The sequence below is a fragment of the Microtus pennsylvanicus genome, chromosome 1, assembly GCF_037038515.1.
Source record: "Microtus pennsylvanicus isolate mMicPen1 chromosome 1, mMicPen1.hap1, whole genome shotgun sequence".
Classification (NCBI taxonomy): Eukaryota; Metazoa; Chordata; class Mammalia; order Rodentia; family Cricetidae; genus Microtus; species Microtus pennsylvanicus.
In genome coordinates, this window is record NC_134579.1 from 140,192,401 (window position 1) to 140,220,347 (window position 27,947).

The window sequence follows — 27,947 nt, forward strand, 5'->3', positions numbered from 1 at the left end:
ATGTCAAAACCAGAACGTGGTGGGCCCTCCAGGGCAAAATTCTGGATTTCCCTGGGTCTTCCAGTAGGAACTGTGATCAACTGTGCTGACAATACAAAAGACAAAATTCTGTATATTGGGGGCTGGAGAGATGGCTCAGTGGTTAAAAGCACCAGCTGCTCTTCCAGAGGACCCTGGTTCAATTTCCAACACCCACATGGCAGCTCACAACCGTCTGTAACTCCAGTTCAAGGGAATCCAACACCCTTAAACAGACACACATGTAGGCAAAAACACTTAATGAACATAAAATAAAAATAAACTATAAAAAATTTTGTATATCAGAGCTGGAGAGGTGGCTCAGAGGTTAAGAGCACTGGCTGCTCTTCCGGAGGTCCTGAGTTCAATTCCTAGAAAACACATGGTGGCTCACAACCATCTGTAATAAGATCTGGTGCCCTCTTCTGGCCTGTAGACATACGTGCAGGCAGAACGTTGTATACATTAACAAATAAATCTGAAACAAAAACAAAAACACCTGTCTATCTTGTTTGTGAAGGGAATCAAGGGATGACCGAACAGACTTCCTGCTGTTTGTGTGGGTTCCGTGGTGATGGCCAGTTAAGAAAGGCAAACCAGAGCTAAGAAAAACACCCATCAGCAGTGGTAATTCTACGACAAAAGTCAGATCAAAAAAAAAGACGGGAGTTCCTTTATTTTGAAAATAATGCAGGGGCCACAGTAAACAACGAAGGTGAAAAGAAAGATTCTGCTATCAGATCCAGTAGCAAAGGAGCGTGCAGACTTGTGGCCCAGAACTGCACCCAGTGCAGGCAGCACCGCAGGACTCTCCCGTGTGTTTGTAAAAAATTCATTAGAAGGCCTCTGCTCAAGACAAACGGACAAACTCTGCATGGGGCCACAACTCCAGAGCAAGTCTGTAAGTCTGTGAGCAGGAGGATGTGTGCACTGCTGGGCATCTGAAGGCCAAGAGAAGAGCCGGGTAAGGGCAAACAGTTTGTTACAGGACGATCCTATTACTCCTTTATTTTATTTATTTCTTGATTGATTTTTTGAGGGAAGATTTTTCTGCGTGACAGCTCTGGCACTTGCTCTGTAGATAGACCAGGCTGGCCTCAAATTCACAGAGATCCTCCCATCCCACCCCCAACCAATGCTGGGCTTAAAGGCATGTGCCACCATGCCTGCATTTATTTTTATGACAGGGTCTCCGGTCCAGGCTGCTCTCTTTACACAGCTGTGGCTGGCCTTGAACTCTTGGTCCTCCTGTTTCCATCTCCTGATGGGATTATAGGCCAAACCACACATGACAATTCTACCTTTTCAGTCTAAACAGACATTGTGTTGCTCTAGTGACAAGATCAGCTGCCCTGTTCCTGGAGCGGGTGATGGGTCGGGGAAAGAACAAACCCAGAGCAGGCTCCTGTGACCAGGTTTATTTGAACCATCAGATTTCCCTCCCCCACTCCCCCCACAAAGAGCTCTCCAACCCCAGCCCCAATTCTAGGGAAGGCTTCCTCTGACTCCTGCTGCCTGTCTCTATGGGGATTTGGGAAGGGCTGCTCATCCCAGGCTGGGGGTGGGATCTCTTGGTCACCCCCGAGCAGCACCCCATTTGAGGGAGGGGCTGGCCTCAGACACCTCACGTCTCTGGGAGGGAGCCATGATCCCTCTGCCAGGCCTCTGTCGCTCTCCTCCCCTGCTGGGGGAAGGCTTTGTGCCCTTACTGTCCACAGGACAGGGGTTCCCTGTGTGCTACCCCCTCGGTCTCAGGCCAGCAGGCGGCTGTACTCTGCCAGGGCTGAGGACTTCTTCACCCCGTCCCAGATCCGGGCAGCATAGTGGAACCTGTGGGTGGAGGGCTGCAGTCAGGGGTGGAAACTGAGGCCCAGTAAGTTTCCACATACAAAGGAGCTTCCCAGACCTGGAGCGATGGTGCCACCCTGACTGAGTGGCCCTGCTTCCATGCCCTCTCCTGGGGGCTGAGGGCTGGGCTTGGATGAAGGCCCAAGGGGGAAAGGTGTCTCCACTCCCCCCCACCCCCCAGCATCATGATGGATAAAACATTCAACAGCAGCTGCACAGCCCAGGTCTTCCCCTCCCCTCAGGCCCTGGTTTAGCAAAGACAGGAACCTGAGCTGTGCCCTAAGTGCTCAGTGAGAAGCACCCTGCCGTGGCCTGCGCTCTCCACTCTAGAGTGACTGCAGCAGCAGAGTGAGAGGCTGCACCAGGCCCTGCTTATATTCAACTCTCTCCTAGACAGGGCAGGCTGGAGGCAGGGCTCCTCTGAGGGTGAAGGAGGGTGGGACAGAGCGCCTGCAGGCAGGGAGCAGGGAAACAAAGAGTCTCTCTCTCTCTCTCTCTCTCTCTTTTTTTTTTTTTTGGTTTTTTTGAGACAGGGTTTCTCTGTGGTTTTGGAGCCTGTCCTGGAACTAGCTCTTGTAGACCAGGCTGGTCTCGAACTCACAGAGATCCGCCTGCCTCTGCCTCCCAAGTGCTGGGATTAAAGGCGTGCGCCACCACTGCCCGGCTAACAAAGAGTCTCATGACCGTGCACAGATCTCCTGCCTAACCAGGGTCCCGGTCCTTCTTCTGGCATCATAGGATAAGTGTGTGACTTTGCTATGTGACATTTCTTTGAACCTAAACTTTTGTTTTTGAGATAAGGAAGGCTTTGTAGATCAGGCTGGTCTGGAACTCACTGTGTTGCTTAAGCTGGCCTTGAACTCATAATGATCCACCCCCCCCACCCCAGTCTCCAGCTGGGACTACAGGCTTTCAGAAAACAAACAAACAAAAAAACAACAACACACAAACAAAAAACCCTGTAGCCAGCTGAGGCCCACGAGTTAGTCACACAAAACTCCGTGCTGCTGGCCCTGGGGAAGTGTTGTTTAGCAAGGACTGGAGAGACTTACTAAGGGTCCCCCTTACTTACTTAGGTCCCCCTGTAAGAGTGCCCTTCAGGCACTCAAATGCACTCCAAACAACTCTTACCAGTTCTTCTCGGTGAGGATGGTGTGCGACAGCTGAGGCCGCGCCATGGACATCACCTGACTGCGGAGCTTGCTAACCAAGGACTGGAAGCTGGGGTGGCCTCGGTACCCAGGCAGCAGCGAGAAAAGAGGACTAGAACCAGGCCCTAAAATGGGGGATGGTCTTCAGAGTTCTGCCTCGGACCAGCTGTTCCCGAACCTCTCCGATGCTGAACGTGATCCCAAGAAAGGCCCCAGCAACAGTGGCAGGCCAGCGAGTTTTCCTGGCCTCAGGGCAGGTTGTCTCCCCATGGCCAGATGTCCCTAAGAGTAACTACCTGCTCGAGGTGGGTTCTCGCTCTCGGCTTCACTGTCCATGAAGGGCACGAGGAACAAGTTGACCTCTGAGTCCAGGAAGTCGGGTGGCAGCCCTGGGAAGATGTTGCACTGCAGCATGGACAGTGTCCCTGGGAACAGACACCAGTCCGCAGGCTGAGCTGTGGTCTATGGTGGGGGACTGGCGGCCAGAAGGCTCATCTGGGGTTCTTTGCCTGGGAGGGAGTGGCACAAGGATCTAGGCCACTGGCCAGCCCGGGGGGGGAAGGGGGGGCTGGGGATGCTCACCCTTGTAGCGCAGGTGGGAGTGTGCCATGAGCTGGTCAATCATCAGGTGCATCTGCCGTAACTTCCGGGGACAGAAGTCCTCCCTGCGTGCCTTGTTCTGCAGGAAAACTTGGGGGGGGGGCGGGTGGTACAGCCATGCAGCAGACAACGCTTAGCCTTGCCCTACACTCTTTCCCCACTAGTTTAAGTCATTCAGTATTTGTGAGCAGGGCGGAGCTGGGGACAGACAGTCAGACCCAATTTCCAGCATCAAGGATCCCTAGCCTGATGACAAGACAGACAAGGGCAGCTGTGTGATCAGGAACAAGAGGAGGCTAGTGTGTACACGTGTGTGTCCAGAAACACAATCGTCGAAGCGCACCAGGGAGGACACAACAGGCAGAGAGCAGGTCCCTCCCCCTGGGACATCAAGGACACAGAAACAGCAGGCCAACTCCTCTCCGTTCTGACTTGGAGCCAGACCCAGGCTTGGCCCCAGCCTTGGACTGAGACAGTGGGGACCAGAGAGGGAGCTCCAGAGACTCCCCTCTCGCAGGCACAAAAGTGTTCCCCAAGTCTTCATGCCTGCCCACCCTCTGGTCCCAGAGCAGCTCTCACCGAGGTGCGGGTAGTACTCAGTGCCCTCATCCGAGCCTGCGGAACTGCTGGACTCATGGCTGGGGGACGGGGTGGACGGCTTCACCATCTCCGCCGTTTGCAGGAACCTGCAGGTGTGGAATGAGGGGCTGATGGCCATGCATGTGCACCCCCTTTCCACATCCTGGGGAGGTCAAAGTCAGACAACCTCCTCATGCACTTTTAGGGCTATGACACCAGCTCATGGCACCTGGGTCAACTGCACTGTCTTTGAGTTTTGGCGTGTGTCTGTAATCCCAGCCACCTGGGGTTTGAGGCCAGTATGAGCTACATAGAAACTGAGTCCCTCAAAAACAAACAAAACTCCAACAAATTAAGAATAAAACCAACCAAGATCTCTCAAGACAGTTTCTGACCCACGCTCCTGCATGCACAGCAGGCATCTGTGACAACGGCAGACCAGAGCATGATCATCACTGTCCCCCAGTTCACCCTGCACACAGCGCTCAGTCTTGTGCAGACACTCTAGTCTGGAGACATGCACTGGGCAAGAAGTCCCCAGTATAGCAGGGGTGGGAGGCTACTGTGCTGGAAGTCCCCTGTGCTATGCTAGTTCACCCTCATCCCCCTCCTGTCCCAGGCCTTGCCTCCTCTAGGCTGTCACATGGCCGGAACCACACATGCTGCAGCCTTCCCACACTGGCTTCTTAACAATATGCATTTAAGGTTCCTCCGTTCCTTTCATAGCTTGACAGCTCATTTCTTCCTAGTGCTGAATAACACCCTATTGTCTGGATGGACCCACTTCTTCATCCATTCACCCACTCAAAGCATGCTGGCTGCTTCTGAGCGGCCATTATGAACAGAGGTGCTATAAATATCTGCACACAGGTCTTTATGTGGATGTTCTCACTCTGTGCTGTTTTCCGACACATTTTCCAAGTGTGTAACAGTAAATAAAACAAACCCGTTATCTAATGGGGAAATGAGACCTGTTAAGTACATGGGCTTTCTCTACATGTTTACCCATGATTCCCAGGGTCCAGCTGCAGACCATGGGTCCACAACAAAGCTCTGTCGAGGGTCCCAGCGGAACACAACCCCCACAGGAGCCGCCTGTTCTGTGTTTTTCACACCTGTGCACCCAGAGCCTGGGACAGGGCTCCTTCATTTACTTGTATGAATGAATCCCGGTGGATGGTGGTAGGGGGATGCTCCAGAATTACATCACTCAGGTGTGGTCACACCCTTCTGCTTCCTGGCAAGACTTCTACTGCTGTGGAGACCCACCACTCAGCCCCACCTCTAGAGTTATCCAGGAGCAGCCCCCACCAAACACGAGCTTTTCTGAACCAGGAACTGTGCTGTACCCACTACTGTGCCGTTCAGGGCACAACACTGCCATAGTGGGTCTATGCCAGCACTATGCTGTTGAGGGTGCTGCACCGGATGCTTTGAGCTCCTTGATTTACTCGGTCTGCACAGAATGAGGAACACAGGCAGGTACCCACTCAACATAGCTGGGATTCAAACTTTGGAAACACCTAATTTTGGGGACCCCAGTTGCTCAGGCAGAACTCTCCTCCCCACCAGAGAGTACGCACGCTTGCTAGAAAACCAAACTCCAAGGACTGAACAAACCCGCCCCTGTGCACTCTGCACCCCCCTGTGTTAGACCCTGCATGCTGGGAACCTGCACCAAGGGAGGTCATCAGAACAGTAGTGTCACTTCAGAGTGGCAGGCACCATGGTGGGGGTGTGGGAAGGGAGGGGAGAGGAGGACTGAAGCTGGCCTCATGCCATGAGGGCATCATCAGAAAAGATATACAGGCCAAGTGCTTCCAGCCAGGGACAAGAGGCATAACGAGGAGCACCTTGGCACTGAGCTGCAGGAGGGATGGCTAGCCAGATCCCCGGGGTGTCTTCCTCACGGTGTGGGCCCTAGGCTAGCCAGATCCCCAGGGTGTCTTCCTCACGGTGTGGGCCCTAGGCTAGCCAGATGCCCGGGGTGTCTTCCTCACGGTGTGGGCCCTAGGCTAGCCAGATGCCCGGGGTGTCTTCCTCACGGTGTGGGCCCTAGGCTAGCCAGATGCCCAGGGTGTCTTCCTCACGGTGTGGGCCCTAGGCTAGCCAGATGCCCGGGGTGTCTTCCTCACGGTGTGGGCCCTAGGCTAACCAGATGCCCGGGGTGTCTTCCTCATGGTGTGGGCCCTAGGCTAACCAGATGCCTGGGGTGTCTTCCTCATGGTGTGGGCGCTATCAGGCAGCACAGAAAGGGCTGTGGTCACCACACGGAGGTGAGGTCCATGGAGGGGTAAGCGCTTTGCAGGCTGTCGCACTGCATGAGTTCAGTTGTGCCCACTAGCTAAAGACTACCATGTCGGGCTTGTTGACCACTGACTTCCCTCACAGGAGAGGGTGAGGAAGGCATGAGACCCTTGCCTGAGTGTCCAGCCACTCCTCCCAAGTAGCTGTTTGCAGTTCTGCCCTAACTGCACCTGTGTCAGGGAGGGCACAAGCATGCACGCTGGGAAGGACTAGGGAGGGGCTCCATCCTCATAGCCACGGGGAAGCCATCGTCCTTCCATGTGCAGGCCTTCCCATGGGTGGCTTTAAGACGACTAACGCTCCTGCTGCAACCACTGCCCTGTAAGCAGTCTAATAGTGACTGAGAGAACTTGGTGAAGGTTTGTTACGGGGCCTTAGCAGAGGAGACATGCATTACCTAGACCCCAGTGTGGAGAAGCCAGCAGAGGCCTTTGGACCTGTAGGAACGACCAATTACAACAAACATGCAACAGTATCCCCATGGGTACCGAGGGGACTGGTGGGGCCCTGGCCTGAGGCTGTCCTCCCTCCAGCCTGTCTCGCAGCTCACCTGTACAGACTGAGGTCCGTGAACCAGTCCTGCACAACGATCACCACGTGGCAGACCGTGAAGAGGAAGGCAGCTATCTGCAATGACTGTTGGGAGGGATGGGGGGGGCAGAGGTCAGACACCAGCGGTTCTTCCCAGGTCGAAGCTCAAGGAGCAGCACAAAGGGCTTCTTTCTGTGAGCAACACTGTGTGACCTGTTTCCTTACAGGCCAGCCCTAAATGTGGCCAGGTAGGAAGCAGCAGCCGCTTTACATAGAGGGGCACCAGACTGAGGGCAAGGGGTGAAAAGTGAGTGCTGGAGGCCAGGTCTGTCCTCAGCCAGAGCTGCCCCCTCTCCCCCAGCCCAGCCCCTGGTCCACCCCTGCCCCTCCCCCCAGCCCTCAGCTCAGCCCCTACCAGACTCCCTCACCTGCATTTCCACATAGGTGTGAGGGAGGTTGTACTCTGGGGGCAGTTTGCGGTCATTATTGATGAGGTGGTCCAAGATGGATGGGCTTAGGATGGGCTGCAAGAGATGGACCCGGAAGGTGAGGCAGTTACTGCAAGGCATGCTCTGAGAGTGCAGGCAAACACTGCCGAGGACAAAGTGTGGCCAGCAGCAGAGCAGGTCAGTCTAACCAGCGCAGAGCTGGTCAGCAAGAGGGGGCGAACCATGAACTCCCAGCCTTCCTGAGCCAAGCCTTGCTGTTTCCAAGAGCCTGGAGTCCCAAGAGCCCCTGGTGCTCCTAAGTTTCACAGAGCATAAATAAGCCCTGGCCCCTTTAAGACTCTTTGTCGCTGGCTGTTTTTTTATGTGCTTCCAAAGTGTTGCTGAAATAATTACTTAGGTCAAAAAATGATTAGTGTGAAACTTGGTGTGAATTTACAAATTGCATCAGTGCACACAGAAGAAACAGGGGTTAGCACGCTGAAAGTCACAGGCAACTGAACCCCTCGGGAAACCACTCTGGTGTCAGTCATACTGCCGCTTAGCAGGGTGTGAGCTGTTCTGGAAGTGCTCTTAGCCAGGCTTGCTTGTGTTCAGGTCCCTGCAGACCCTACACAACAAGGCCTGGCACTCAGGGTTCCAGGTTTTCCTGAAGCCTTTCCAGATAGCAGGTTTTCCACTCTGTGTTGTCAGTGTCTGGAGAGCAGAACCTCCCCAAGGGGGAGTAACAACGCTGGGCCAGGCCCAGTGCCCAAAGGACTCCAGGCAGTTGGGGACTGGACACACACAGCAGTGATTCACACCACAGTGGAGGGGTGTGGAGAACAGAGGCATCAGAGGCCGCAAATGTCAAGAAGCATGCACCATGGGAGTCTTCGGAAGGGAGACACTGGCCAGGCAAACAGGTCGAAGTGTAGAGAGAGTCTGTTCTAGAGACCACAGTGCTGAGAGCTGGGAGCATCTGGCTCAGGTCTACCTCTGTCAGGGCAACTGTGAAACTTTAAACCTCGGGGCAACTCCCAGACAGACAGGCAGTATGACTTCCCTTTTCTGAAACTTGGGGTCAGAAATGGAAAAGGACCTGTGAAGGGCCTGAGGGTGAGGAGCTGAGGACCACTGCCTAGATATCCATGGCAGGTCAGTCCCAATGATAGTGACAATTCTAAGCAAGAACCTGGTACCAGGTGTTGGTCAAACACTTTTCTTGGACCATTCCATAGACTAGAACGAGCTTCCAAGAGGCTGAGTAGAGCCTGCACCCCCACTGACAGGTAAAGGGGCAGAGTTCAACTTCAGGTCACATTCCTGATAAGGTTGAAGTTCAGGATACAGACCTGAGGCCACACCTGAAGGCACGGTGCTTGGAGATCCTCCAGGCCACAGTGCAAAAGTGAATGTCACACTCTAACAGGAGGATGCTAAGGGCCAGGGAGAGGGGGCTGGGGCTGGGCTGGCACCTGTGTGTCTAGAAAGACGATCCGCTCCTGGGTAATGAAGAAGTCAATGCCACTGGTCTGGTTGCCCCCTCGTTCCTTCATCTCGGCACTCTGAGCCCGGAAGACATACGCCCTATGAGGAGAACACGTGGAGCACATGAGCTGTCTGGCACTGAGTCTCTCCAGCCACAGAATACCTGAGACACGGACCCTCCGCCAGCCCCCAGGCCTTCCATCTCTTCCACCTGACGGCTAGGGAGTGACAACATGATTTCCAGCACGCAGCTTCATGCCCGCCCACAGGTACAGTCAGTGCAGCTAAGGGAGTCAGCAGACTCAAGCGTTTACAGGCAGAGACTGCCAGACTTCCAGGTTACAGATCTCAACTCTGTCTTCCTGGCCCTTAAACCCTCTTCCTCAGTTTCCTTATCTGTAATATGGAGATGACAAGGGCAGGAAGCCGTGGTGCACATCTTTAATGCCAGTACTGGAGGAACAAGGTAAGCAGACTTCTATGAATTCCAGGCTAGCCAGGGTACACAGTGGGACTATGTCACAAAAAATTATGAAAACTGCTACGCATTGTGGGGGTATATTGTTAATTCCAGCACTTATGAGGCAAGGGCAGGAGGATCACTATGAGGCTAGCTTGGTCTACACAGTGAAGACACCGTTGCATTTATTTATTTATTTATTATTTATTTATTTATTTTTAAGAAGGGAATGATACTACTACCCAACCAAGTGTGTCCAACTTTTGGTATTTGTGGTGCAAATATCACCTACAAAGTTCACACTCAAGAAGTGTGCAATTAGGCTGGAGAGACAGTTTGGTGGTTAGGAGTGTGTGCTGCTCATCTAGAGGACCTGGGTTTGATTCCCAGCATCCATGTGAGAGTGCTCACGGGCAGAGTATCAGACGAAACAAAGCTGCTGGCTCCAAAGACTTCCATTTAGCTCAAAGATGCTCTGAAACTATGCGGCTAAGAAAAGACAATGATGGGATAGGTGGGGGTGGTGGATCTGCTCTGAGGGCAAGGAAAATGCTCCAGGGAGCAAGTGAAGAGGGACAGGCAGTACATGTGAGGACGGGTGGATGCAGACCAGGGCTGTTAGACTGACAGGAGGCACAGAGGGCAAGACTGAGGAGAAAGGCAACAACAGGCCAGGTTGAGGTAGGACATCAGCAGGCAGACATATAGGCCTTTCTTCATGGAACACAGGCAGGAGCTGGGGTGGGGGTGTATGAGTCCAGATGCCCTGAAGCAGACGAGTGATGAATAGATTTTGGTTTGGAAAATGCCCCTCTCTGCTGTGTGCAAGGACTGCAGGAAAGGCTGGAGGTGGCTCCGCAGACAAGGGACCTCCCAGGGCCTCTCACATTCATTCCTATAGCCCTCTGCGCATGTTTCTCTGCAGTGTGACTGAGGCCCATGGGCCTCACTTGACAAGCTGTCCCTGAGCTACTTGACCCCCTTCTTGTTTGCTCTGCAACTCAGGCCCAAATCCCAGGCCTAAGGCTTTGTGTCTGTATTCCCTCTCATTAGGGCACACTATCCACTGAGTCCGTTCTTCCTTCAGTGCTGGATTTAAATTAATCTGGCCAATTGTTAAAACTGGTTTTGTTGTCCTTGAACAAGGACAAGGTTGAGGATGACCTTGAACTGATTATGTAGTGGAGGATAACCTCAAATGCCTGATCCTCCCGCCTCCACCTCCTGAAAGCTGGGACCACAGGCATTCACCACATGCCTGGCTGTTATCATCCTCCAACATGCCAAATGGCTCTAACATGCCAGATGGATTCTCTTTACAAACTCCCCAGAAAACAAGCCCACATGGCAGGCTATGACAGTCACGCGTATTGTGGAACCCAGCACCAAGAACAGGGGCTGGCAATGTAAGGAGCATTTGGTAAACATTTGCTGAATTGAGCGAAGGCACAAAGACTGGCTGGGTAGATCTCAGCATCTGCCAGGGGAGATAATGGCTGGGAGCAGGGGTTGGGCATGAAGGAGGGGAAGCAGGCTGTAAATGAGGTGAAATCTTTAGGAGTTGACAAAAAGAGCCATGGGTAAAATGCAAACTGAGACAGCGGTTTCTGGAGTCTGGACAGACAGCACAGGGGACTGTGCCTGCTGCTAAGAGGGATGATGCCACCCAAGAGGTGAAACAGCATGACGGCACAGGCAGCTGTATATGCAAGTGGGCAGAGAGGCCGGGGATGGAGAGGCAGTTGGACCTTTGAGCTCTAGGTTCAGGCAATGGTGCTCCCTAACCTTTTCTGGGTTTCCACCAGGCCAAGACTTGGTAAGAAGTATGGGCCCTTTCCCCTAGAAGAAAAACCTGACACTGAGGCAGAGGGATTGTGGGATAGGGGCCAGCCTGGGCTATGTAGAGAGACCTTGTCTTAAAGAAACAAAACAAACCCCCATCTCCAATCACAGCAACAATAAAACTGTGCTTCAGATGCGAGACTCTACACAAAGGGCTCACAGCCCTTTGTACACTAAGGATAAGGCACCCTCTGTAAAAAAGCTCAGCTCCAGCTTCTGGGAACAACCTGGCCTTCGTTCCTTACTGTGTCTGGTGTTGAGCAGTCTTATGTCAACTCCACACAAGCTGGAGTCATCTGAGAAGAGGGAGCCTCAATTGAGAAAATGCCTCGGTAAGACTGGGTTGCAGACAAGCCTGCGGGACTTTTCCTAATTAGTGGTTGATGGGGGAGGGCCCAGACCATGACGGGTGGTACCATCCCTGGACTGGTGTCCTGGGTTCTATAAGAAAGCAGGCTTAACAAGCCTGTAAGCAAGCCAGTCAGCAGCACCTTCCATGGCCTCTGCATCAGCTCCTGCCTCCAGGTTCCTGCCCTCTTTGAGTCCTGCCCTGACTTCAATGACGAACAGCAATATGGAAATGTAAGCTAAATAAACCTTGCATTTTGGTCAGGGTGTTTCATTACAGCAATAGTGTTGTGTTGGGACCATGATAGTGGAGTTCTGCTGTGACAGACCTGACCATGTTGTTTTGGAGAGGACTGTGGAAGGGCCAGCATCACTGAGTCTTCTGGGAAGTGTATCCTGTGAGTCATCACAGAGAAGCTGTGTTCCAGAGGTGGCCAAGGTTGTACAAGTTGGCAACTGAACTTGGTAATGTAAGAGTCACCCAGGAAGTGCTGCTTTTGAAGGCAGGAAGGGGTCATGGAGAGCAGCTGAGGCTTGGCACTGTGAGAGGCCAGGAGAGGCCACTGGGGAAGGTGCAGCCTCAGTGGCAGTTGAAGGCTCAGGACTGAAGGGGTCATGTAAAGAAGTTGAGACTTGGCACCATGATGAGAGCCTAGGGGAAGCTATTGGTGAAAGTACAGCCCAGCTGTTGCAGAAGACCCCAGTGTTTTGGCGATGCCAGTACCATGGTGTCTTAGTTAGGGTCTCTACTGCTGCGGTGAAACACCATGACCAAAGAGCAAGTTGAGGAGCAAAGGGTTTATTAGGCTTACACTTCAGCGTTGCTGTTCATCACCAAAGGAAGTCAGGTCAGGAACCTGGAAGCAGCAGCTGATGCAGAGACCATAGAGGGGTGCTGCTCACTGGCCTGCTCCCCTGGCTTGCTCAGCCTGCTCTCTTATAGAATCCAGAACCAGCAGCAGGAAAATGGCAGCACCCACAATGGAAATGAATTGCTAATTGAGAAAATGCCTTACAGCCGGATTTCACCAAGGCATTTCCTGAACTGAGGTTCCTTCCTCTGATCACCCTAACCTGTGTCAAGTTGGCACACAAAACCAGCCAGCATACATGGGATAAGCACCAAGAACAGCAGCTATGGTGCAGTGGAGCTGCAGAACCCAGAAGACAAGTGTGTGAGCGGTAGATGGTGGAGCTGGAGAAGTGACGCAAGGCCCTTGGAGGAGTCCAGAAGATCGAGTGAATCACAGACATTGGACGTTGAGCTATTTATATTGTTGGTTTTGCTTTGATCTGGTTTTGACTGTACCCTGGTTCTTCCCTCTTGAAACAAGAAAGTATTTAACTTAATTTTGCTTTTTATGGGGGTCCACAGTAGAAGAGATTTTTGATTTTTAAAGAGATGGGTATTGGGCTGGAGATGGCTCAGAGATTAAGAGCATTGCCTGCTCTTCCAAAAGTCCTGAGTTCAATTCCCAGCAACCACGTGGTGGCTCACAACCATCTGTAATGAGGTCTGGTGCCCTCTTCTGGCCTTCAGGCATACAGACAGAATATTGTATACATAATAAATAAGTATTTTTTTAAAAAAAGACTGTAGGTCTTTTAAAGTTATTTATGTCTTTCACGTGAGATCTTGGGATCATTGAGAAAGGAAAGGTTGTGGCTGAATGTGGTATGTGTGTCTGTCAAGATGACAAGGAGTCAATGTGCTGCATGGTTTTATGTCAACTTGATACAAGCTAAAGTCATGGGAGAGGGAACCTCAATTAAGAAAATACCTTCACGGGCTGGATGGTGGCAGCACACATCTTTAATCCCAGTATTTGGGAGGCAGAGGCAGGTGGATCTCTGTGAGTTCAAGGCAGGCTGGTCTACAGGCCAAGTTCCAGGTCAGCCAGGGCTACACAGAGAAACTCTGTCTTGAACCACCTGCCCCTCAAAAATGAAAGAAAATGCTTCAATAAGATCAGGCTGCAAGCAAAACTGTTTTCAACCTTTCTAATGCCACAACCCTTTAATACAGTTCCTCAGGTTGTGGTGACCCCCAACCATAAAATCATTTTTGTTACTTCTTCATAACTGTAATTTTGCTACTATTATGAATCTTAATGTAAATACCTGTGTCTTCCAATAGTCTTAGGTGACCTGTGAAAGGGTCAAGACCCACAGGTTGAGAACCACTGCTGTAGCGTATTATCTCATGGCCTAGCCCACGGCTGGTGGTACCATCCTTGGGCTGCTGGTCCTAGGTGGATTCTATAAGAAAGCAGGCTAAGCGAGCCATGACAGCAAGCCAGTAAGCAGCTCTCCTCCACTGGTCTCTGCATCAGCTCCAGTCTCCAGGTTCCTGCCCTGTTTGAGTTCCTGCCCTGACTTCCTTCGGTGATGGACTATGATGTGGAAGTGGAAGTCAAATAAGCCCTTTCCTCCCCAAATTGCTTTGGGTCATGATGTTTCATTACAGCAATAGTAACCCTAACCAAGACATGGCCCATCCCTATTTTGAGTCTTCCTTTGGTCTTCTCAAGCTCCTCTAGTCCCCCATCCCAGCCTTCCCTGCTCCCGCTAGGTTGTGTAGATAGAGAGGGGAAGTTCCAGTAAGGCACTGAGAGGAATTAACTTTAGGAAAGACGTTAATTAATGCCAACAGTATGGTGGCGCCTGAAGTAGTAAGTCCCAAGACACTGCAAGCCAGATGTCTTGTGTTAAGAGGTGCCTTAGGAGACAGTAGGGAGAACCTAGTGGATGTGTGTGTGTGAGCATGTGCACACGAGAGAGGGGGAGAAGGCAGGCATATGTAACATGGGACATGTGGCAGGTCACTCTCCATGTAGGGGGTAGGGCTTGGTTAACCTATGACTCGCGTATGTGGAAAAGTTATTTCTAGGAAGGCCAGGCTTCCCTGCCTCAGTGTCAGGATGCAGTTTTTAAGGTCCCCTTCCAAATCCTCTCTTCTACTACCACCATTTATCTTCATCCCATGTGCCCTCATGGAAGACCGTGTGCAGGTCAGCGGCACCTGAGGCCTCACCGCTCCTGTGCAGAGGAACAGAACACAGGAGGACCAAGGCTAGCGCAGAATCCGCTCTTTCCCTGTCCTAGCTCCCAGATCACCAGGTACCCTTAACTCTTGGGCTCTGTGCCAGCTGCTTCATCCGTCAATAATTCACTTGAGGGGCTGGAGGGATGGCTCAGCAGTTGAGAACACTGGTTCAGTTTCCAGTGCCAACATGAGAGGCTCACACTGCCTGTAACCACCATTCCAGGAGATCCGAAACCTTTCCTGGCTTCCAGTGGGCACCATGAAGCAAGCAGTACATAGACATATACACAGGCACAACACTCAAACGCATAAAAGTTAAATTAAAAGACTACCCGGGCAAGAGGAGAGCCTGAGGCAGCCACCACCTTCTGAAAGCCTTGGTGAGCCTCACTCCACAGACAGCCCACACTCATCCTCGTCCATGACATGAGCCCAGGACAGGAAGCCACCTTGAAGCTTTTCGTTACAATCCCAGTCCCTCTCCCCATGGATGACCACCTTCCCCTGGTCTTCAACACTGTTCCGTGCCTCACCTCTGGTCTTCTTCTGGAGTGTTTGCCGACAACAGCGACATGACCATGGACTTGCCTGTCCCCTGGAGGCCCAGGACACCGACCACTAACACGTCAGTCTGATCCAGCAGGTACTGGGGGGCAATGGAAGACATGAGCCTCACAAGCCTAGTAGAGCCTGGCAGGGGCAGCTAGGGAGGGTTGAGAACCAGTGGGGAAAGGCCAGCGTACTTCAGGGGAGGAGTGGAGAGGCAGGAAGACAGGACCACCCAAGTCAGGCCCCTGCTCTGGGTAGTCTCTGCAGATCAGAGTGTGATTAGATCAGAACAAAGAGCTAAGTCTGTAAACACCTGAGGCCTCCGGTCACCAGCTTTGCCGATCTTTACCACCAGGGGGCAGAAGAACCTCTTCCAAAGGCCAACTGGAGTCTAATGAGCCAAACTACCCAGGACTGAGGTTCGCTGTGGCAGCGGGATCACATGTGGCTATTTTAATTCATTAAATAGGGGCCACAATGTCAAGTGCTCAGTAGCCCTGCAGAGGTGGAGGCTGCCAAACGAGGCAATGCAAAAAGAGTGGCTTTATCACTACAGAAAGGGCCCAGTGGAGCCAGCAGGCACGGCCAGGTTAATAAACAGCACTGACTTGCTGCACTAACAGGCTGAGGCTACAGGGGTAAGGAAGGGGCGGCCCTTCCAGAGTCTGCTGAACAGTGGAAGAGGTACAAACGCAGAGAGGCACAGGCACGTCGGCCTGATAATACGATGCCCTCGCTAAAGCAGGAGCTGCAGGGAAGGAGCCTTTGGCTGGCATTGTGAAGACAGCATGCGGCTGGACCCCGGAGGAGTGTGGGAGCGGGATCAGGATCTTCCTCTGCTGTGCCATGGCACAGAGGTTCTGGTATTAGGGTAGCAGGGATGTCTAGCAAGAGACATCGGAGCATGTCAGGGTTTCAACTAGCCCTGGTGTCACAGGAGGCTAAGGCAGGAAAACTGGACAGTTCAAGAGCTCCTCGCAGGTCCTGAGGGCTGTTCTGGAGGGGTATGGACAGACGTGTGGGACTTAGGGAGGCCGTACCTCAATGGCGCTGTCACACCAGTTCATCTGGTCGTCCACCAGCTTGATGCTGTGCTTCATGCGCTCCGGGGGCAGGAGCTTGGCCTGGCCCACCACAGCTGGACAGAAAGAGAGAGGATTCATATAGAGATGAATACTTTGCATTGGTATGGGTTTTGGTCCATACAGATTTAAGGTTGATATGTATTTCTGCTCTTGTTTAAGGTATTACATTTGCAGCTCATTTAAAAATGTAATGTATAATCAAGAAATACAGGTTAATAGATAGTCATCTATAATAAACTTTTAGTCATGTTAGTTTCTAGATATACAGAGATATATTTCAGTTAGATAATCTTCAACACTCCAAAGATCTACAGAATATGGCATTTAAAATGGTTTAAGAACCTAGACTTTTCTTGACAGTGAGACATGCCTGCTTCTGGCAGCACCAATTCAGAGAGGTTAATGGGCATTGAAGAAACTTGTTATGGCATTTGCCTTCAATACAAGGCTAGCCATTTGGGCAAGAAATTGCTCTTGTCTGGACTGCTTAATGGTATGCTGTATGAACTGGACATGCAGGACCCACAGAAAAGTGACTGCTAAACTTTCCAAAAGATGGGCTGGTCCTTCAGGGTTCTTGCTTCACAGAAGAACCTGCCAGACACTCTGCAGGACACAGAAGACAGGAACTGACAAACTTTGCCATTACAAGGCAGAAAAAAAAAAACCTTCAAATTTCCTGCTTCATGGAAAAGACTGCTGCCTATAGACTAAGGTGGATGCCCCAACATCACAGAAGAACTTTGGGTGACTGTCCAGGCAGCAAGATGTCTCTGTCAATTCTAGAACTTTGGAAGTTGCTTACAATGCACTTCTGTTTACTTAGGTAATATTATATCCTTCTGGGGTCTTTGCTGGAGTTGAAGACAGTTATAGTTTTCTTTAGTTATGATGAAAGATAAATTAGATATAAAACTGTAGACTCACAAATACAGGATAAAGTATTTTCCTTAATTTGCCAAATGTAAATGGATTAAATATTGTAACTATAATTTTTGTTTGATAACTGTTTTGCTATATGTAATTTTACTATGTTAAAGTTAAAACCTTCCTTTTTTAATTAGATAGAAAAGGGGAAATGATGTGGGAAGTCCTTCTGTATATGTGGTTGCTTTTATTGGTTAGTGAATAAAGCTGTTTTAGCCAATGGCTTAGCAGAGTAAAGTCAGGTGGAAAATCTGAACAGAGATAAAGAAAGTAGGCAGAGTCAAGGAAAAAGATGCTGCGGCCAGAACCTTTTTGGTAAACCATGGCCTCGTGGCAATACTCAGATTAATAGATATGAATTAATTTAAGATATAAGAGTTAGCTAGAAAGACGCCTAAGATATTGGTCAAACAGTATTGTAATTAATATAGTTTCTGTGTGATTATTTGGGTCTGAGTGTCTGGGAAATGAAAGTACAGCTGCCGTCTACACAGGGCAGAGAGGGTCTGAGTGGGCCAGGAAGGCAGGAGCGTGGCCTGGCCCACCATGGCTCGATGGAAAGAGGGGACAGGACGGAGAGGATCTAAGGCAGCTAGTAACTGGTCCCTGCCTAGGCTGTGGGGTCCACTCACGGTCCATGGCAGTTGGTGCTGCAGTGCCCATGCCCCGGTTCTGAATCTGGTACACAGGCTGCGTGGGTCTCTGCCCCTCCTTCTCTCCTTTGGGTGGCGCAGGGGCTGTGGGGGGTGGTGGGGCAGTGCCCTCAGGGGTGGTAGCCCCTGTTCCAGCCACAGGCCCCTTCCCCTCCTCACGTGGCTTCATGAGCACAATGGGTTTCTCCAGTGGGGCTGGGGCTGGTGGTGCTGCAGGGGCTGTGGTTGGTGGCGGCTGCTTTGACTGTGGGAGTGAGAAGGTTGCAGATCACCGTGGAGACCTCCCATCACCCCTCTTCCCACCTCCCTCCTGAGGTCCTCAATGCTCACCCGCTCTGCTGGGGGCTTTGAGAGGATGATGGGGGTTTTTTGCATGACGTTAGTGCTGGGGTCTTCGCTGCCATCCTGAGGAGAGAGAATGCAGCTATTAATCCAGACAACCTCCATGACGCCTCCCAACCCTACCCAGGTGCTGATACTACGCCCTTGAGACTGGAAACCCATGCCGAATGTGGCTGAGCATGGGAACTTGCTCTTAACTATTCACCCGGCTTCAGAGTCACATCTTTGCAACCCCCGACAGCGTCCTCTGCAGCCCCATGGGAAGGAGGGAGAGCGGGGTGTGGGAACCCAAGTAAGAGCTACACCCACTCCTACCTGGTCAACCTTGGGGGAAGGGCAGGAGCTCCACCTTCACAGGACAGTATAGGACAGAGGGAAACTGCCTGTGTTGCCTAGTGGGACCCCTGATACATGGCAGGTGCCTGCTCTGTGAGAGCCACTGGGATCCTTACTACCCTGACTGCCAAGCCCTTGGCCCTGTCCCTGTTCTCACAGGCAAATGTACTCCTTCCTATGTGTCATCCTCTTCTGCCTCCCGATCACCCTTAGTCTAGAGGGGAAGGTTCAAATTTCAGGCCTGCTCCTGGTTAAGGTCACTGTGGACCCTCACTGGGCCTATTTCTCTGTAAGTCCTACTCATTCTGCTGTCTCAGAGGCCCACTGGAACCCCAGGATGACCCAGAGTGCTTTAGCAAGAACAGCTCCGAGAGAACACCTCCAGCACCGAGGCTGGGGCAGTGGGTGACAGACAGCTGTGCTCACGAGCAGGGGTGTCTAACAAGGAGGAAGGGCAGGGAGGGGGTGACAGACAGCTGTGCTCACGAGCAGGGGTGTCTAACAAGGAGGAAGGGCAGGCAGGGGGTGACAGACAGCTGTGCTCACAAGCAGGGGTGTCTAACAAGGAGGATGGGAAGGGCAGGGGATCCAGAACAAGCCCAGCAGGAGAAGAACACACATGAGCAGAATGACAAGAAGGGGCTGCGGTCAGGTGGGTAAGGAGGATGTACAAAGGTCAGGGAGCAGCCTCGCCTGAGACAAAGGTAAGATTTTCGGCAGCTTCTTCAGGGTCTACGGCTGACAAGCTGTGGGAAGATCTGGACAGTCCCCCAAGGGCTGTGCATGAAACAGAGTCCATGGGCTCACATGGCACCTGTGAGGGTTCAGGAAGCCCCACAGAGACAGGACACTCTGCAAACAGTGGCATACATGCCCTGTTAGTGGGGCACGCAACTCTGAAACAGGAGCCGGTATCAGCTCTGGCTCAATCCTCTCTGTGAAACGCCGTCATGCCAGTGGGATCTGAGCTCACCTCCTCTCAGGTCCCCCTCCTGCTGCAGCCTCACCAGCCACCACACAGGTCACCACGACCCCTGCACATGATGTTCTGTCCACAGTGCTCTTCATCTAGGGTCTGGAATGGCTTGACCCTTCACCTCCTTCAGGCCCCAACTCAAAGTCACCTCTTGGTGCTGGAGACATGGCTCTGTGGTTAAGAGCACTTGCTGCTCTTCCAAAGGACCTGAGTTCAGTACCCAGCACCCACAGCACGTGGCTCACAACTATCTGTAACTCCAGTTCCCAAGGAATCTGGTGCCTTCAAGGCTACCTGTACTCATGTGAACATTCCCATTCCACATAACAATAATAAAATAAACCTTAAAAAAGGAATAAAAAAAACCCCAAATCACAAAGTCACCTCTTCAAAGGTCTTCTTAGCCACATCATCAAAAATAGCCCCTTTATTATTCTCCCTCCTTGCTTTTTGAGGGCAGTTTTGGACATGGATATGTCCACTAGCCCTGTACTGAGCCTGGCTGACAGCAGGAGTTCAACCAAACAAGAGCCCTGGATTTCTGCATGCCATCTTTGGGGTCACTCACCCGTCTCTCTCTCTCCCAGGGTGCAATGTAGTCTCTCTCCCGACCTCCAGGCCCAGAGAGGTTCTGAGGGCCACTAGAGCCCGGCTCCTTCCACCGCCGCCGCCGCTCTACCCCATAGAGCCCAGGCTGACTGTGCCCAGACTCTGACATGGTCACCTGGAGGGAACAATAAGATTTTAGCGCAAAGGAGTCCTCCCTCTCCATGGGGCTCATCTGACTATATGAAGGCTCCTCCTTATAAAAGGAACCACTGGACCAGAGAGATGGCTCAGTGGGTAAAGATGTTTCCCACCAACACTGATGACCTGAGTTCAATCCCCAGGACCCACATGGTGGGAGAGAACTGACTTCACACACCAAGTTACCAATGCTTCTGGCATCCACACATACCTGCACCCATTACACCCACCCACCCACTGTTATAAATGAATCCTCACAAAAACAACCAAAACCAAACCCTACAAACAAAGCAGAGGCTGGAGAGATGACTCAGCAGTTAAGAGTACACACTGCTCTTGCAGAAGACAGAGTCCCATTTCCAGCATCCACATCAGACGGCTGACAATCACCTCGAACTCCAGCTCTGGGGCCCACCGCCCTCTTCTGGCTTCCTTGGGTACTACACGCATGTGCATGTAACCACATACATACATATGCACAGAGAACAACCCAAAGGGAGATCTGTGGCTGAGGGAGCAGGTGGCCACCAGTGTCCTGTATCTTTCCTGACTTCTTCCATTTGGTGAGGTAAACACACAGCTATCCAGAAAATACTTTTTTAATTTTTTTTTTTTGGTGTGGTAAGTGGTGTGGTATCAGAAGCATGGTTTGGGAGTACTCAAAAATGTCCCCTTACAGAAACAGGCACAGTCTTTTGCCTCTCCCTCCTCTTGACTATAAGAAATGTGAGTGCGGAGGCTAGAGCTCAGGCAGCCAGTCTGACCACCAAGGCAGCTTAATGGCAACCATGGCAAAACAACACACGAGTATTGGCAATCCCACAGTCTACCCCTGAGGACAGTGAGAAATATATTCACAACTACTGAAATGTTCCAGCACAAACAACCTACAGGAGCAGAGCCGCAAAAAAACAAGAGTCTCCTTCCCAAGTCATTTTCTTACAAATCAGCTGAAGGACTGCTGACCTGTGAGTGTGGTGAGAGCGGCAGGGGCTGGCTCCCCCAGGCCCACGGGGTTCCCATGGACTACCTTCTGCTGGTCAGCCCTCCCACTCTGAACTTCCCAGGTCTCTCCAGTGTCTAATCCTCAAGATGATCTACTCTCCACCACTAGTGTCTCTTTACAGTGGAATGTGTTGTGAACAGCCCTGAGTCCTCCCCTGTCCACAGGACTGTATGGACAGCCTGAGTCCTCCCTTGTCCACAGGACTGTATGGACGGCCTGAGTCCTCCCCTGTCTACAGAACTGTATGGACAGCCCTGAGTCCTCCCCTGTCCACAGGACTGTATGGACAGCCCTGAGTCCTCCCCTGTCCACAGGACTGTATGGACGGCCTGAGTCCTCCCCTGTCCACAGGACTGTATGGACAGCCCTGAGTCCTCCCCTGTCCACAGAACTGTATGGACAGCCCTGAGTCCTCCCCTGTCCACAGGACTGTATGGACGGCCTGAGTCCTCCCCTGTCCACAGAACTGTGTGGACAGCCTTGAGTCCTCCCCTGTCCACAGGACTGTATGGACGGCCTGAGTCCTCCCCTGTCCACGGGACTGTATGGACGGCCTGAGTCCTCCCCTGTCCACGGGACTGTATGGACGGCCTGAGTCCTCCCCTGTCCACGGGACTGTATGGACGGCCTGAGTCCTCCCCTGTCCACGGGACTGTATGGACGGCCTGAGTCCTCCCCTGTCCACGGGACTGTATGGACGGCCTGAGTCCTCCCCTGTCCACGGGACTGTATGGACGGCCTGAGTCCTCCCCTGTCCACGGGACTGTATGGACGGCCTGAGTCCTCCCCTGTCCACGGGACTGTATGGACGGCCTGAGTCCTTTCCTGTCCACAGGACTGTATGGACGGCCTGAGTCCTCTCCTGTCCACAGGACTGTATGGATGGCCTGGTCTAGCTCAAGAGGTCAGGTTGGCAAACCATGGCCCGTAGACCGAATCTACATTGTCTTGAGTTTCCAAACATACAATGTCATTGGAACCTAGCCCCAACCAATTTACAGAGTGGCTGTCTGCCTTCCACAGACAGCAGAAGCAGTAGAGGTGGGGACAGTGTGGTCCCCAAGAACCTAGACACACAGCATCTGGCGCTTACACTGCGTTTCTTCAAAACCCTCCCCATGTTCACCTCAGGCCTTGATGACATCAGCAGGTCCCCGTGAAACACTCTAGAAATGAGGGGCAATCTTGCTAGCCGTGTAGGGCTTGTCTAGCCCCTCTTCCCAGCCACAGACTGGACTGACCGAGGAGGGCAAGGGCTGATAACAGATGCTTATGGGAGTGATTCAGAGCGTAAATGACTGTTTACAGACCCAGGACCTCTCCACAACCTGGGGCTTCTTCCTCCCCTGCAATTAACTGTCTTCCCCCCTATTATTCTGAAAACCTCCCCGGTGCCCCACAGGGATCCTGCCTCACACTAAAGCGCCTGTTTACTGTGACTATCTCCCTTTCAGGCAAGTAAGTGTCCATTGCGCAGTGTTCTGGAATCAGTATTTGAGTCTACTTAACAGCTCTTGTGGGGAACAATCCAGAACCTAAGCAGCCATCGACCTGCTGTCTCCAGAGTTCTCTGGGAGCACTCTCCACAAACTATTACGTAACTGTTTATTTTCAGGGCTCACACTGACCTCACAGAGATGAAGCCTAATAAGTATATTCTTGGGGTGGGGACTTCCAGAGCTTCTTTGTCATGCATGTGTGTGTGTACATGTGGAGGTCAGATGTCAGTCTCAGATGTAGTGTGCATGTGTGTGTATGCACATGTGGAGACCAGGTGTCAATCTCAGGTGTAGTGTGGCATGCATGTGTGTGTGTGTGCACATGTGGAGACCAGGTGTCAGTCTCAAGTAGTTTGTCATAGCATGTGTCTGTGCGCACATGTGGAGGCAAGGTGTCAATCTCAGGTGTAGTGTGCATGCATGTGTGTGTGTACATGTGGAGGCCAGGTGTCAATCTCAGGTGTAATGTGCATGCATGTGTGTGTATACATGTGGAGGCCAGGTGTCAATCTCAGGTGTAGTGTGCATGCATGTGTGTGTGTGTACATGTGGAGGCCAGGTGTCAATCTCAGGTGTAGTGTGCATGCATGTGTGTGTGTGTACATGTGGAGGCCAGGTGTCAATCTCAGGTGTAATGTGCATGCATGTGTGTGTGTATACATGTGGAGGCCAGGTGTCAATCTCAGGTGTAGTGTGCATGCATGTGTGCGTATACATGTGGAGGCCAGGTGTCAATCTCAGGTGTAGTGTGCATGCATGTGTGTGTAAACATGTGGAGGCCAGGTGTCAGTCTCAGGTGTAGGGTGCATGCATGTGTGCGTGTACATGTGGAGGCCAGGTGTCATCTCAGGTGTAGTGTGCATGCATGTGTGTGTGTATACATGTGGAGGCCAGGTGTCAATCTCAGGTGTAGTGTGCATGCATGTGTGTGCGCGTGTACATGTGGAGGCCAGATGTCAATCTCAGGTGTAGTGTGCATGCATGTGTGTGTGTATACATGTGGAGGCCAGGTGTCAATCTCAGGTATAGTGTGCATGCATGTGTGCGTGTACATGTGGAGGCCAGGTGTCAATTTCAGGTGTAGTGTGCATGCATGTGTGTGTGTACATGTGGAGGCCAGGTGTCAATCTCAGGTGTAGTGTGCATGCATGTGTGTGTATACATGTGGAGGCCAGGTGTCAATCTCAGGTGTAGTGTGCATGCATGTGTGTGTGTACATGTGGAGGCCAGGTGTCAATCTCAGGTGTAGTGTGCATGCATGTGTGCGTGTACATGTGGAGACCAGGTGTCAATCTCAGGTGTAGTGTGCATGCATGTGTGTGTGTACATGTGGAGGCCAGGTGTCAATCTCAGGTGTAGTGTGCATGCATGTGTGTGTGTACATGTGGAGGCCAGGTGTCAATCTCAGGTGTAGTGTGCATGCATGTGTGCGTGTACATGTGGAGACCAGGTGTCAATCTCAGGTGTAGTTTCTTAGGTGCCATCCACTTTCTTTCAAATCACTAATAGTGTATGCGCAGACGAGCACACCCACCCACATACACACATGCACAGAGACGTATCATATATGTGGAAGTCAGGCGACAACCTCTGAGAGACCAGTTTCTCTTCCCACCATGTAAGTCCCAGAGATGGAAATCAGCTCTTTGGCCTTGGTAGCACCTTTACCAAATGAGCCCTCTTGCCAGCCCCACTTTCTTTTTAAGACAGGGTATCTCAATAGAACCCGGAGCTTATCAACTAGGATATACTGCTGACCAAGGAACCCCACACATCTGCCCGGCTCTGCGCCCCCAGCAGGGGACTACAAATCCACGCCACCACACCCCCCTTTTCATGTGGTTGCAAGGTTCAAACTCAGGTCCTTGTGCTTACAAACATCCACTTCACAGACTGAGCCATGACCACTTCTGTTCTCAAGCGTCTCTTCTGAGGAATCTTCCAGAATTGACAAGTTGCTTTGCAAAATTTTCCTGGAGACCCCCAATTCCTAACTGTTTTAATGCTTGAGGCACGACACATTCCAGAACTTAATAGTCTACAGCTTTCTCCTCCTCTCCTCTCCCTCTGGAACAGGGTCCTGTTCTGTGTAGCTCAGGATGGCCTCAAACTCAAGGCAATCCTGTCTCTGGCTCCACACTGGTGGGATTACAGTGTGAGCCACCGTGCCCAGCCCTACTTACTAATTTTTCTAAGTGTTCCCTAGTACTTAAAACTATTTATATTTGCAATTTTATTCGGGGCCTCCTCCCTATACTCAGGCATAGAGAACCCCCAAACACAGGTCTCACGAATACATTCCTTGGGTATGTAAGAGTGTCGGGCTTCGGGCTTCTATGGGAGTATTTCCAGAAATATCCTCCTGATGTTATTAGGAGAACCATATCGGTGCTACGGGGACACTTCACAGGAGCTCTAATTTATTTGTACCTCCAGCCAACGGCGTCACCAATGTGAGACCTTCAGCTTCCCACTCACTTGGGCCAGCTGCCCAGCAACCTCCTAACGGTAGAGCAGGGGGCGCGGCTTGAGCACGCCCCACCCCCTCAAGCCCCGCCCCGTCGGCGCGCTTGCCTCTCGCAGACTCGTGGGGGCCCCCCCTTACCTCCGGCGGCTGCGATTGGTTCCTGGGGCGCGGCGCGCGCTCCTAGTGACAGGAGTGCAGCGTGGGCGGGGAGGGTCCTCCACCTGCCGAGTTTCTGGCGCCGGAAGGTCACAAACGTGAGAGAGAGGCAGAGAAAGCGGGTGCCAGCTATTCCGGAACAGGCCTCGGCGTCCCGGAAGCGCCCAGAGGAGGAAGAAGAGGAAGATAGTGTGCAGTCCAAGTCAGGCCCCGCTCTGCTGGCTCTGCGCATGCGCTGCGGACTGGGGGCGCGCGCGCGCGCGGAAGTTCCTGTTTTCGGTACGCATGCGGATTACGGGGGAGGCGGGGCGCACGGTGCGGCTGAAAATGGCGCATGCGCATGGTTCCTCTGGGCGGGCCTGGTGTTTGGGTGGGCGGGCCGCTCCTTAGATTTCAAGTTCGAATCCCGGGTCTTCTGTAGTTTTGGCGGGACGGGGTAGGATGCGGCGGAGAGGAGTAATTCCAGTGTTCTGGGCCGACCGAATGCTGCAAATACAGGACTGACTAGGTACTGGCTGTGGGGCGCGATCTTGAAGGGCTTATGGGCGCGGCCCAGTTCAACAAGGGCAGCGAGAACACCTAGTTCAGTGGTTCTCAATCTTCCTAATGCTGTGACCCTTTAAAACAGCCCCTCAAACGGGCGATGGTGGCGCATGCCTTTACTCCCAGCACTTGGGAGGCAGAGGCAGGCGGATCTCTGTGAGTTCGAGACCAGCCTGGTCTACAAGAGCTAGTTCCAGGACAGGCTCCAAAACCACAGAGAAACCCTGTCTCGAAAAACCAAAAAAATAAAAAAATAAAACAGCCCCTCAAACGGGCGGTGGTGGCGCATGCCTTTACTCCCAGGCATAAGCAAGTGGATCTCCGAGTTCGAGCCCAGACTGGTCTACAAAGGAAGTTCCAAGACAGCTAGGGCTGCACAGAGAAACCCTGTTTAGAAAAATCAAATAATAGTAATAATAATACAGTTCCTTGTGGTATGGTGACCAACCATAAAATTGTTTTTGTTACTACTTCATAACTGTAATTTTGCTATTATGAATCGTAATGTAAATATCCGTGTTTTCCCATGGTCTTAGGCGACCCCTGTGAAAGAGTCGTTGGACACCCCCACCAGGGGTCGGGACCTGCAGGTTGAGAAAGGGCTGACCTAGAGAAAGGTCTAGACTGGCATCTGTGGCGAGCGATGGGTATCAGAAGCCTCAGGTGTATGTGGCCTGATTCAGGACAGAACTATCATATCAATTACTGATGGCTGCTAGGAGCCTGGGTCTGCAAAAGGGGCAGACATTCAAAAGGCTTCACGCACAGCATGAAGCTGCAAGAAGGCATAAGACAGTGGGCTGCACTCATGGGGACTCAGCCAACCACCAGGTGTCTGGTTGCCCAACGGAAAGACAGGTGAAAGGCAGTGTGCCACCTCCACCAGTTCTTTTCCTTTTTAAAAAGGCCTCAGTGTTGTTACCCTGCTGGCCCTGTCTCTTATCCTACCTGCGTGCACCCCCTTTCTTACCTTTGCCTCCAGAGTGCTGGGATCCTGCCCCCTCCAGCTCTTCTTTGTTTCCTCCCTCTTTCTCTTTTGTACTAAGAAAAGAAAGAGAGCCTTGCTATGTAGCATTTCAACGCACACACACACACACACACACACACACACACACACACACACACACACAGTATGGTCTCCATGCATGCTAATCTCAGTGATGGCCATAACTCAGACAGCATCCCCCCCCACCCTTCCCCATCCCCAGCTCTTCTCTCCATTCTCCTGTGGGCAGCTGCCAAGACTTAAAGTTTACCTTCCCTTTCTTTCAAATTTCAATACAAGTGCCCTCTGGAGTGCTGAGATACAGACACACTCCATTATGCCTGTCTGTGTGAGGCTGGGGATTGACCTAGAGCTTCATGCATCCTAGATAAGCACTCTGCCGCCTGGATCACATCCCCAGCCTCCGAAGGAGTTTTGTAATTAAAGCTTGGCGACAGAAAGCACAGGTTTACTGGCTGAAGGTGGCCTGCAGGGCATGGCTGTTGGAGAGCTGTTCATAAAGAGCTCAATGCTTCTGCAGTCACTGGAGCTTTAAGAAGGATGTGTGGCCTCTGGGGGTTAGGATGAGGCTTGAATTAAAGGCTTGTCTATTTTGTAACATTTATTGTGTGTGCATGGGTGTGCACGTACACATGGAGGCAGAGGGTGACTTGCAGAAGTCAGTACTCTCTTTCCATCACATGGGTCCCACAGATCCGACTGAGGGCCCAGGTTTGGCAGCAAGCCGGCTCACCGATCCCTGAGTTTTAGCATACATATATTTGAGATTGGATATTGGGGACTGAACTTAAGCATTCTACCACTCAGCTACAACCCAGCTCTCTGCTTATATTTTTTAAAGATTTCTTTTTTATGTGTATGAGTGCTTTGCCTGTAAGTATGTTTGAGCACCATGCGTATGCCTGGTGCTGTCAGAGACCAGAAGAGGGCATTGGATTCCTGGAACCAGAGTAACAGAAGGTTTTGAGCCACCACAAAGGTGCTGGGAATTGAACCCCTGCCCTCTACA

At 51.9% G+C, this 27,947-nt stretch overlaps 1 protein-coding gene and 1 pseudogene across 1 annotated transcript; one reads left to right on the forward strand and one right to left on the reverse strand.

Annotated features, from left to right (window-relative positions):
- On the forward strand, positions 1-931 carry LOC142837257 (large ribosomal subunit protein uL14-like; annotated as a pseudogene).
- Positions 665-25,633, reverse strand: Smg9 (SMG9 nonsense mediated mRNA decay factor). Its single transcript, XM_075989359.1, has 14 exons — positions 25,372-25,633; positions 20,083-20,238; positions 18,191-18,265; positions 17,840-18,104; positions 16,236-16,333; positions 15,180-15,292; positions 8,938-9,049; positions 7,463-7,558; positions 7,054-7,139; positions 4,197-4,303; positions 3,600-3,707; positions 3,314-3,442; positions 2,998-3,142; positions 665-1,848 (listed from the first exon to the last, which is right to left on the reverse strand). Exons 2-14 carry the CDS (start codon positions 20,230-20,232, stop codon positions 1,770-1,772), a joined length of 1,563 nt encoding a protein of 520 aa, XP_075845474.1. The 5' UTR covers positions 20,233-20,238; positions 25,372-25,633; the 3' UTR covers positions 665-1,769.
- Between the last annotated feature and the right edge of the window lie 2,314 nt (positions 25,634-27,947).

Coding starts and splice junctions, on each gene's coding strand:
- Smg9 (XM_075989359.1), bottom strand. CDS start 20,232: ATGTCAGAGTCTGGGCACAGTCAGCCTGGGCTCTATGGGGTAGAGCGG. Junction 18,266..20,082: donor CCTGGGAGAGAGAGAGACGG/GTGAGTGACCCC, acceptor CTCTCTCCTCAG/GATGGCAGCGAAGACCCCAG. Junction 7,559..8,937: donor TCGTCTTTCTAGACACACAG/GTGCCAGCCCAG, acceptor CATCTCTTGCAG/CCCATCCTAAGCCCATCCAT.